Source organism: Heptranchias perlo, chromosome 6 (assembly GCF_035084215.1).
Source record: "Heptranchias perlo isolate sHepPer1 chromosome 6, sHepPer1.hap1, whole genome shotgun sequence".
NCBI lineage: Eukaryota > Metazoa > Chordata > Chondrichthyes > Hexanchiformes > Hexanchidae > Heptranchias > Heptranchias perlo.
Window position 1 is genome coordinate 504,985 of NC_090330.1, and position 12,027 is coordinate 517,011.

The window sequence follows — 12,027 nt, forward strand, 5'->3', positions numbered from 1 at the left end:
ACGTGCTATCCACGATAATCTCAGCATCGCGGATGCTCCACAGTGAATCCATCCACAGCTCCAGCTCTGGAATGCGGTTAGCTAGTAGCTGCAATTGGACACACTTCCTGCACACATGGTCGCCAGGGACACCGGTAGTGTCTATGACTTCCCACATAGTGCAGGAGGAGCATATCATGGGTACGAGCTCTGCTGCCATGACTTGCCTTAGATTAAGCTCGTTAGTTACTCCCTTTAAGGAGTTTACTCCTTTAAATTACTCTTAATTTAGAGAATGTTAACTACACTAGGGACCTTGATTCACTAAAAAACACTACTTGCTATAATTAAATTAAGTTTAGTTCGTTTTTTAAAAATTTAGCTTTACGCTATAAGTTACTGAGCCCACAGTCCTAAGAAAGAAGAAAACAGAAGAGATACTCCCCACCAACCACCTCATTACCTTACCTGTGACGTCACACTGCAGTTTTGTTTTGTTGTTGCTGTGACCTGCTCTCGGCACGCACCCACCCCGCCCCCCGCTCTCGGCACCCCCGGCCCTCCCCCGCCACCCTGCTCTCTGCACGCCCGCCTGCCCCCCCCCCACAACCAATCAAACGTACCTCACCCCTTACTGCACCGAATCCCCCTCACTCACCAAATTCCCAATTACAGACTGTCGATAGCTGCTACTCCGTGCTCCCTCACTCCCTGAGAAACACTCATGAATCAGGTGGGATTTTACAACAACCCAGCCATTTTCAGAGTTATTTTTCTGGTAACAGTCCACAAATTACCCAATTTTTATTGAAATCAATTTCCCAACTTGCCATGGTGGGATTTGAACTCTCAAACTCTGGGTTGCCAGTCCAGTGCAGTAACCAACGCCACACCCTGCTCTTCTTCGAATACTGAAATGGGCATTTACCAGAATAAACTGTTTAACAGCTCTGATAGCACACTCACTCAGTGCGCCCCTGGATCAGGTGCTCCAGTAAAGGACTGGAGCTTGAACCCACAACCTTCTGATTCAAAGGCAAGAGTACAACCAACTGAACCAAGCTAATACAGAAGGCTTCAAGGGGATTTCTAGCTTTTCTGGTCAGTATTTATTCCAAATCTGGTGTTCTTAATAGGCTCATTACTGACCAGTATAGGCATTGAGCTCATTCACTCAAATTGCTCAGACCATGAGTAGCCCCAGTGACATATCTGTACACCCCAACACTGTTACATAGTTCAAAATGCTCTCTCCAGACAGAGCCCATTTGAACGTTTATAACTATACAGAGTCTTTTCTGCAGTTCAAGTGGGTGTAGTATAAAAATTTTGCATATCTGTCATTATGCTTTACTGCAATCTTAAATGACAACACTGTGGATCAATGGCAAATCTCTATTTTTCCATCCCCAAAATCCACACTGCCCATTCACAGCCACAGGTCATATAGAATCATAGAAGTTTACAACATGGAAACAGGCCCTTCGGCCCAACATGTCCATGTCGCCCAGTTTATACCACTAAGCTAGTCCCAATTGCCTGCACTTGGCCCATATCCCTCTATACCCATCTTACCCATGTAACTGTCCAAATGCTTTTTAAAAGACAAAATTGTATCCGCCTCTACTACTGCCTCTGGCAGCTCGTTCCAGACACTCACCACCCATTGAATGAAAAAATTGCCCCTCTGGACCCTTTTGTATCTCTCCCCTCTCACCTTAAATCTATGTCCCCTACCTTTGGGAAAAGATTTTGACTATCTACCTTATCTATGCCCCTCATTATTTTATAGACTTCTATAAGATCACCCCTAAACCTCGTACGCGCCAGGGAAAAAAGTCTCAGTCTATCCAACCTCTCCCTATAAGTCAAACCATCAAGTCCCGGTAGCATCCTAGTAAATCTTTTCTGCACTCTTTCTAGTTTAATAATATCCTTTCTATAATAGGGTGACCAGAACTGTACACAGTATTCCAAGCGTGGCCTTACTAATGTCTTGTACAACTTCAATAAGACATCCCAACTCCTGTATTCAATGTTCTGACCAATGAAACCAAGCATGCCGAATGCCTTCTTCACCACCCTATCCACCTGTGACTCCACTTTCAAGGAGCTATGAACCTGTACTCCGAGATCTCTTTGTTCTATAACTCTCCCCAACGCCCTACCATTAACGGAGTAGGTCCTGGCCCGATTCGATCTACCAAAATGCATCACCTCACATTTATCTAAATTAAACTCCATCTGCCATTCATCGCCCACTGGCCCAATTTATCAAGATCCCGTTGCAATCCTAGATAACCTTCTTCACTGTCCACAATGCCACCAATCTTGGTGTCATCTGCAAACTTACTAACCATGCCTCCTAAATTCTCATCCAAATCATTAATATAAATAACAAATAACTGCGGACCCAGCACCGATCCCTGAGGCACACCGCTGGACACAGGCCTCCAGTTTGAAACACAACCCTCTACAACCACCCTCTGTCTTCTGTCGTCAATCCAATTTTGTATCCAATTGGCTACCTCACCTTGGATCCAGTGAGATTTAACCTTATGTAACAACCTACCATGCGGTACCTTGTCAAAGGCTTTGCTAAAGTCCATGTAGACCACGTCTACTGCACGGCCCTCATCTATCTTCTTGGTTACCCCTTCAAAAAACTCAATCAAATTTGTGAGACATGATTTTCCTCTCACAAAACCATGCTGACTGTTCCTAATCAGTCCCTGCCTCTCCAAATGCCTGTAGATCCTGTCCCTCAGAATACCCTCTAACAACTTACCCACTACAGATGTCAGGCTCACCGGTCTGTAGTTCCCAGGCTTTTCCCTGCCGCCCTTCTTAAACAAAGGCACAACATTTGCTACCCTCCAATCTTCAGGCACCTCACCTGTAGCTGTGAGGGTACTGTACAATCCAGGAAGAGAGCTGTCTTTGTTACTTCCACCACTTGCTCTTTTTAGATGATACAACTTCTAACCGTCTCCACCCTCGATGGTAACTATGAATGGCAATAAAATATTTTGCATAGGGAATCTATTGATTTTTCTAATCTGAAGCATTCAAGTCAGACAGATTTGGAGATGAGCCAATATCGTTAGAGGAGCGGAGTTAAGCCAGTGCTCAGAAACAGCAGAGGAAGAGCGCTCCTTTATATCAGTCAGATTAATATCAAGGAGCTCCAGCAAAGGCTGAGCAGATAACTGCACTGTGCCACACAGACCCAGAAGATCCCAAGTTCCATCCTCGGCCTGACACTGGGCAAGGACACAACTGTAGCTTGTTCGGACTCTCAACACGGAGAAGCCACTGATGATGGCATTTCCAGAAGGCATTCGACAAGGTGCCACATAAAAGATTATTGCTCAAGATAAAAGAATCACTGGATTCGGGGTAATATTCTGGCATGGGTGGAGGATTGGTTATCTAACAGGAAGCAGAGAGTTGGGATAAATGGTTCATTCTCGGACTGGCAACCAGTAGCCAGTGGTGTTCCGCAGGGGACGGTGCTGGGTCCCCAACTCTTTACAATCTATATTAACGATTTGGAGGAGGGGACCGAGTGTAACATATCAAAGTTTGCAGATGATACAAAGATGGGAGGGAAAGTGGAGAGTGAGGAGGACATAAAAAACCTACAAGGGGATATAGACAGGCTGGGTGAGTGGGCGGAGATTTGGCAGATGCAATACAATATTGGAAAATGTGAGGTTATGCACTTTGGCAGGAAAAATCAGAGAGCAAGTTATTATCTTAATGGCGAGAAACTGGAAAGTACTGCAGTACAAAGGGATCTGGGGGTCCTAGTGCAAGAAAATCAAAAAGTTAGTATGCAGGTGCAGCAGGTGATCAAGAAGGCCAACGGAATGTTGGCTTTTATCGCTTGGGGGATAGAATATAAAAACAGGGAGGCATTGCTGCAGTTATATAAGGTATTGGTGAGACCGCACCTGGAATACTGCATACAGTTTTGGTGTCCATACTTAAGAAAAGACATACTTGCTCTCGAGGCAGTACAAAGAAGGTTCACTCGGTTAATCCCGGGGATGAGGGGGCGGACATATGAGGAGAGGTTGAGTAGATTGGGACTCTACTCATTGGAGTTCAGAAGAATGAGAGGCGATCTTATTGAAACATATAAGATTGTGAAGGGGCTTGATCGGGTGGATGCGGTAAGGATGTTCCCAAGGATGGGTGAAACTAGAACGAGGGGGCATAATCTTAGAATAAGGGGCTGCTCTTTCAAAACTGAGATGAGGAGAAACTTCTTCACTCAGAGGGTGGTAGGTCTGTGGAATTTGCTGCCCCAGGAAGCTGTGGAAGCTACATCATTAAATAAATTTAAAACAGAAATAGACAGTTTCCTAGAAGTAAAGGGAATTAGGGGTAACGGGGAGTGAGCAGGAAATTGGACATGAATTTAGATTTGAGGTTAGGATCAGATCAGCCATGATCTTATTGTAAACAATTTTACAACACCAAGTTATAGTCCAGCAATTTTATTTTAAATTTAAAATAAAATAAAATTTAAAATAAAATTGCTGGACTATAACTTGGTGTTGTAAAATTGTTTACAATTGTCAACCCCAGTCCATCACCGGCATCTCCACATCATGATCTTATTGAATGGCGGAGCAGGCTCGAGGGGCCGATTGGCCTACTCCTGCTCCTATTTCTTATGTTCTTATGTTCTTATGGTATCAGAGGGCAACTACCAAAGTCAGTGCCTTCAGGAGGAAAAAAACCTTACATTAAAAAATGGAAATCTCTCAGAAAACCATTAAACTCAACATTAGGCAGGCCAAAGTGACAATCTTCTTTTTAAAAAAAGGTGGGAAGGAGGAGAGGAAGAGGTGATGAATGGAGATAAGCAGTAGATATACATAATTCCAATTCTGCATTTTAAACATAACTGGGTTTTGAAGCAGGAGGGTTAAAGTCAATATTTTTGTGAAGCAATTGTACTGAAATCCAGCGATTTGCCAGCATACTGCCTTAGGCATCTTTCATCCAGCTGGCTGCAATGGTATTAGACTTTTATTACTTCATCCCCTAAACCAAACAAGGCTGGATCCTGATAACAGCACAGAGCTTCCCATAATCCCGATGTACACAACTCAATGGGCACGGAATAGATCGGCCCTGAAACAAATAGCAGGGTTTAATTTTCACTTGAAGAAATGGTTCACTGTCCAGCTTCCAAATATACACAGTCACCTAGTTACTCAAATATTGTACTGGTTCTCGGATCTTCACCTATAATGTGCAGATTTAGATGCCCTGAATTATGGGTACTGTCTCCATGGTGACAGCACTTGAGAACAGCCAACAAGTCATCTATTTACAGTGTTCTATGTGGGAAGTATTACCATAAGATTTGGGACACGGAAATTTGTGCATTCGGAGTCACCGTACACCCTACAGTCTTACAGCAGCACTTGATCTCCTCGACTGTGCCCTGGGTCCTTTCACAGATCAGCATTTGTTGCTTTGTGTCCCACCTTACTGCATCTATAACATTTAGTTTCCCTTACATGGCCTTCCCTGTGACCCACTTGGATCAGGGTCCAGGCTGATCCCCTGATTTGATGAGTCCAACATCACAGACACTGTAGGGCATCTGCCTTCCACCCACTTCTCAGCACCCCCTCGGTGCTTGGGACGTCGCATAATCATCAATTCACTCAGCCATCTCATACAACCGCTGAGCTCCTGCTCCAGGAACCATATCTGTAAATCTTCTGAACCTTCTCCAGAAAATGAACACAACACTGAATGACATATTCCTTTATATTTTAGATTTTCCACCAGTAACCACATTGTCAAAAATCTTCCATTTCTGTCGTCAATTCTCTAATTACAGTCTTGAGATTTCTGCTACCGTTTAACAGTCTGTCTGTAAGCTTTTGGTGTCCTAAGTAGCAAAAATTGACCGGTTTATAACACAAACTACACTGTGGGAAACTGCAGTTAGTACTTCACCACTGTAAGGCCTTCCTGTGGTGAGGGGTCGATTGCTAACCATTCAAACCCTTAATCATATGTCATCACCACTGTTGCCCCCCACCCCACCAAAAATCTGGAATTTGGAGGATCAGATTCGGAGAAGTGATTTTGCACAGAACTATGGGTTACATCCTCACCTATAAGGCCCAGATTTAAATAGCCCGAATTGTGTCCACGGTCTCTACTCAAGTACCACAAACACATCGTCCATTAACAGAGTTCAATGTGGGGTATTACCAAAAGATTGGGAACATGTCTCTGTGAAGCTACATTAATGGCTCTATATAATTACAAGCTGTTATCGTGTATGCTGGACTCCCACTCACTCCCAATCTCAGCTGTTCTCTGCCAGTTTTAGGTACTGCCTCTGTTTTTCCCTTGCCTTGTACAGAACTTTCTCACAAGTAGCATCGACACTCCTTTTTTGTCAGCCCTATGTTGGCGTTCTTCCTTTTGTCCTCAATGCTGTGGCCACCCTTCTCTCTCCTTGTGGTCCTTTGCAGCCTCCAATTTGAGCACTTTGAACTGGTGGATAGCCGGTCATTTTCCACTGCAGCAGATACGCCAATTCTAACTTGTGGGCCCCACTTTTTTTTTGGCCAATTATTGCACTTCAAACTCCCAATCTCTTCATTCGTGCTCACCACAAAAGGCAGCTTGCATAGCCAAGCCCACGACCCGAAACTCAACCTTGTGCACAAAGCAGCTGGGAACAGCGGGGCTCGGTTAGCAATCTAACCTCGAGTCGTAACAATTAGTACAGGATTCACACCGTACACTGCTGACCTCTCCAGTTGGCGTAAAAACAGGTGTATATGTTTTATCCTTTACTGTTCTGCTTTGGAACTGGTGCAGAGGTTTTATCCTTTATTAGATTCAGGTATTTAAAATTATCAAGGGCACCGATAACAAAGAAGTGGATAGATTGTTTTTGAAATGATGAGGCACAGTAAAACAGGGGGAGGGGGGGTGCAAAGAAAACCAGAGTAGAACTTGGGGGGTGGGGGGCAGAGTAGAACTGGGGGGCCACTCATATTGGATCAAGAAAACAAAGCAAGGTTGGTTATGCAGAAGTTTTCTTATTGGAGGGTGACTGACTTGTGGAAGAGGATTCCGGAGGCAGTAATGAGAATTGACACCATACAGTCCTTCAAGGCAGCATCAGACACATTTGTGGAAAACTACAAGCTCATTGCAAAAGGAAGCTAAGATTATGGGTAATAACCAACTGGTTGGGGCCTCCTGGAGCTTGCCTGATTCTCTCTGACCCCCTCAAAGACAAACATTGGACAGAGTTTCCTGAACTGGCTACTGGTCTCTGTTTCTTTTGCATCCGAGGTGGGGAAAGGGGAAGGGTGGGGACACAGGAATGAGGCCAGTAGGAAACGGGATGAGCACAGGGGTCCAATGGCCTTTTCTTGTCCACACCATACAGAACGCTCTCCATAGTAGGCAAGTGTTCCGCACCAGTGTTTCAACCTCTATCTTTAAAATGCACAATGGACCCAGAGGTTTGAGAGGTACCCTAACAACAAAGCACTGCGTAATAGTATCCCAACCCTACAAGATGCAACATGCATCATTCAACAACAACTTGCATTTATATAGCATCTTTAACATAGTAAAAGATCTCTGCACTTAACAGGAGCAATTATCAGACAAAATTTAACACTGAGCCACATAAGGAGATATTAGGACAGGCTGGGGAAAAGGGAATTATTTTAGTGTTAGCTGACAGCTTGGTCAAAGAGGTAGATTTTAAGGAGTGTCATAAAGGAGAAGAGAGGGGTGGATGGGTTTAGGGAGGGAATTCCAGAACTTAGGGCCTAGGCAGCTGAAGACACGGCCATCAATGATGGAGCGATTAAAATTGGGGATGCGGAAGAGTCCAGAATTGGGGGAGCACAGAGATTTCGGAGGATCGTAGGGCTGGAGGAGGTTACAGGGATACCATCCCAAAGCACAGGAACACCTCACTGTGCGCCCACCACAGTGTATGCGCACCGGCCAAACAACGTGGCACCATATCTTTCTACTCAACAATACAAGGGCTTTTAATATCGCCATCCCAGCCATTTTTCTATAAACTCATTTCTGCAAATGGTAGAGATTTGCTCACTCAAATACCAAAAAAAAGGCAAAAAGTTTTACTTCCAATGTTTGCATTATTAATATACTGGCAGGGAGCTTTTGGAATGTTCATGGGAAAAACTGCACAGCCATTTTCCATGACCAAAATCACCCATAGTACACTTCGAGACTGCCACAGCTCTGCCCAATAGCAGACACTGTGCTCGTCTCAGTCAGCTAACACTAAAATAATTCCCTTTTCCCCAGCCATCTGTTTGCCTTTCTCTTGCCTCCAACCTCTTCTCCTCCTCCTCCTCCTCCTCCCCCCAGAACCTTGACTGTATCTACTTTAAGATTGATTTGCAACAAAAATGGAATCTTCTCCTCCATCGCAGATGACTTTTCTCTCCTGCATTTCGACGCATAAAAGTAGGTTCTTTTAAAGAAAAACATCACCCGCAAAATGGCTTCTGCAACTGCATGCTGGAAGAAAGGCTTCTGTTCTTTTGGCTGTGCAAATAGGCAATAAGCAAACAGCCCATCAAGCAAACTGTTGATTAGTACCAGACATATGTCTGGGTAAACAGTCACCAAGCACACGTGAATGCTAAAGACAATTAACATACATCACTGGGCTATTAATCAACGACGTAATGTAAACCAGGATAGCCCTAAAGGGCCAAATTTGCCAAATCCCCATAAGGTGCTCATCGGCATGTTTTTACATATGTTACGGAGCTTGCTGTCCACTGTCATGTAGACTGACTTCTCAAAGGAGAGTCTGTATGTGAAAGGGGTTTATGGATACTTGAAAGGGGTTTATGGATACTTGATATACTAATTAGTTACAATAGGTGCATCTCCACAGGTAATACAGGTACATAATGCTGAGAAAGGCAACACCCAGCAGGATCAGGAGACTACTCCCTTTCCAAGAAATGCTCGTTTGAAAGATCTGCAAAGTAATTCATTCTGAAGGAACTCAACTGACTGATTTGTCCACTTTTAACCCCTTCATGAATTTGTTCAAAGCTGTTGTTAGCTGGACTGACTCCTGTGAATAACGGCCTGTAAATAAACTGGTTTAGTTGTTTAATTTGTCATGAAAGTATCTGGCAGGAGTGATATTAAGGCATCTGCTGAATGGGAGTAGAAATTCTACAGTCTATTTTTCATCCGGGGTGTGCAATCACATTACTTTGAGCACAAGCTGTTGCTTCAGATTACAGGAAGCATGGGCTTGCCTCTAGGACGTGTGTGTTGAGCACAGGATAAATATCCTGGAGAAGTCAAATTGTAACACTGGTCAGTATTGCTGTGAGCTTTCTTCCCTTGTTCTTCTAAATTTCAAAATGCTCATAACTATGTGCCCTTCACCATCACAGAACTTAAATCAAAACTGATCATACCGTCTATGGCACCCCATCCACCACCCAAAACATTCACTCCCTTCACCACCGGCGCACAGTGGCTGCAGTGTGTACCATCCACAGGATGCACTGCAGCAACTCGCCAAGGCTTCTTCGACAGCACCTCCCAAACCCGCGACCTCTACCACCTAGAAGGACAAGGGCGGCAGGCACATGGGAACAACACCACCTGCACGTTCCCCTCCAAGTCACACACCATCCCGATTTGAAAATATATCGCCGTTCCTTCATCGTCGCTGGGTCAAAATCCTGGATCTCCCTTCCTAACAGCACTGTGGGAGAACCTTCACCACACGGACTGCATCGGTTCAAGGCGGCGGCTCACCACCACCTTCTCAAGGGCAATTAGGGATGGGCAATAAATGCTGGCCTTGCCAGCAACGTCCACATCCCATAAATGAATTTTTAAAAATCTCTCAAACTCATTCTCTCTCTCCCTGCCCCCCAGTAACTGTGGCACACCTCATCTCCCTCAGCGTTCCCCTCCCATTACATTTTATAAAGTCTAATCATTGATGTGGCACACAGGCCTTCCTCTCGCACTCGGAGATATAAAATCAATGGCAATGTGGGTCAGGTGAATAGCCATCAGATTCTCAAGTCCCACTTTTACCTGACATCTGATGGAGAACAACACTGGGTGGGAATGTACATAGGGAGAACAGCAGCAGAGCTCTCCCACAATCAGAAATACAACACTAAAGTCCCTCTAACCACTACTTCTCGATTTTCCTCTCTTGCTCCTTTCAATGTTGGCAGTTCGGTACAACTTGATTTCTCAACTCAAAAATGCTTTCGACCATTGAAATGCAGCAGAAATCCTCTTACTGATGGAAGCAGTAACAGCCCATGCTTACAAATTCCACTCTGCCAGTAAAACATTCAGTGACCACAGTAACATGAAAAGTAAACTCGACCGTTTCCTCTCAACAAAATGAAAAGTGCTCGTGGAACAGGAATTGAAAAATTAGGCAGGGAAAACAGAAGATACCAACACCAGACAAGGCCAAGTCAATGGCTTTCAATATCAGTATATACAGAAGCTGCTCAGACTGCAGTCTGTCTCTGATTACTAACTCTTACCTTGGGTTTCACGCGGTGGACTAGTCCTCTACCCTGTGCTTCCTGAACAAGGTCAATCCACTTTTTTTCTGCAACAAAATAATAATACGACTCTCCACAATCGTCTTCAATGCCCTCCGCAGTGTCACTCAGATCTTCCTCTTCTCTCTCATCCATTTCTTCATTCTCTCCTTCCTCCCAGCCACCATGAACTCCACTCTCCTCATCCACTGCACCTCCATCAGAGAAGCTCTGAACAGGGGACAAACAGAAAGAGCATCATCAATGTTGCTGTAATCAAAGCCTTTTGTACATTTAGTCATTGGTTAAGTATAAATGATCACACCTACCAACTACACGTTAGTCAACAAGTTATTCTCCAGCTACAAGCCTCACTACACCTTTACATCTCATCAAATCCAGTTTAATTTAAAAAGAGTCAGCTAGGCACAGTTGGTAGCACTCTCACCACAGAGTCAGAATTTGTGGGGTCAAGCCCCATTCCAGGTCCGGGATACAATCTCGGCGGACAGTCCAGTGTAGTACTGAGGGAATACTGCACGGTCAGAGGTGCCGCCTTTCAGACCGAGGCTCCATTTATCTGTTCAGGTGAAGGTAAGAAATCTCATGGCACTATTCGAAAAGCAGGGGACCGCAACCCTATGTTAAATCAACATTCCTTCCTCAACCAAGACTATCAAGAACCGATTAACTGGTCAGGCTCTCATTTGCTGTTTGTAGGACTTTGCTATGCACGAATTGGCTACTGCATTTGCCTACATAACAGCAGTAATTCATGGTTGAAGCACTTCAGGACATCCTGAGGACATGAAAGGCGCTAAATAAATGCAACTTCTTTCCATTTTAGAGTCAGGACACAAATGTCATCATTTTACCCCCTCTGAAAAGAAAAAGTAATGAGGATCGATACAACAGCCACCAGACAGCCGAAGAACCAACTGCCCCACTGTATACACTTCCAAATCCAAAAATCCAACCACACAATCGTCTTCGAATGACTGAAAGCAGGGCTCAGTTATGCCCCAAGCAGGAAAGACTCAACAGCACATCACTTTCCCTACATTACGTGGAGATGCCGGTGATGGACTGGGGTTGACAATTGTAAACAATTTTACAACACCAAGTTATAGTCCAGCAATTTTATTTTAAATTCACAAGCTTTCGGAGATTTTCTCCTTCCTCAGGCAAATGTTTCAAGATCTCCTTGAAGCCTACGCATTTATACATATTGAACAATAAAACATGGTGTTTACAGACTGCCCCTGCAACTGCCCGTTGCCAAGGCAATCACCGTGTTCAGACAGAGAGGTGTTACCTGCAGAACCTCCGAATACACATTCAACAAAAAAACAAACAGGGAAAAAAAAACAGAGAAAAAAAAACACAGAGAGAGGCAGAAACATCCGGAAGGCAGAGAGAGCCAGCAAATGACCCATTATATTAAAAACAGATA

At 44.3% G+C, this 12,027-nt stretch overlaps 1 protein-coding gene across 1 annotated transcript in view; it reads right to left on the reverse strand.

Moving 5' to 3' along the window:
• The window catches only part of LOC137322643 (F-box/WD repeat-containing protein 7-like), a 240,248-nt gene that overhangs the window by 203,990 nt on the left and 24,231 nt on the right, over window positions 1-12,027 (reverse strand). Inside the window, exon 3 of the mRNA XM_067985550.1 lies at window positions 10,575-10,805. Coding sequence (XP_067841651.1) covers window positions 10,575-10,805 — 231 coding nt within the window. The remainder of the gene's footprint in view (window positions 1-10,574; window positions 10,806-12,027) is intronic.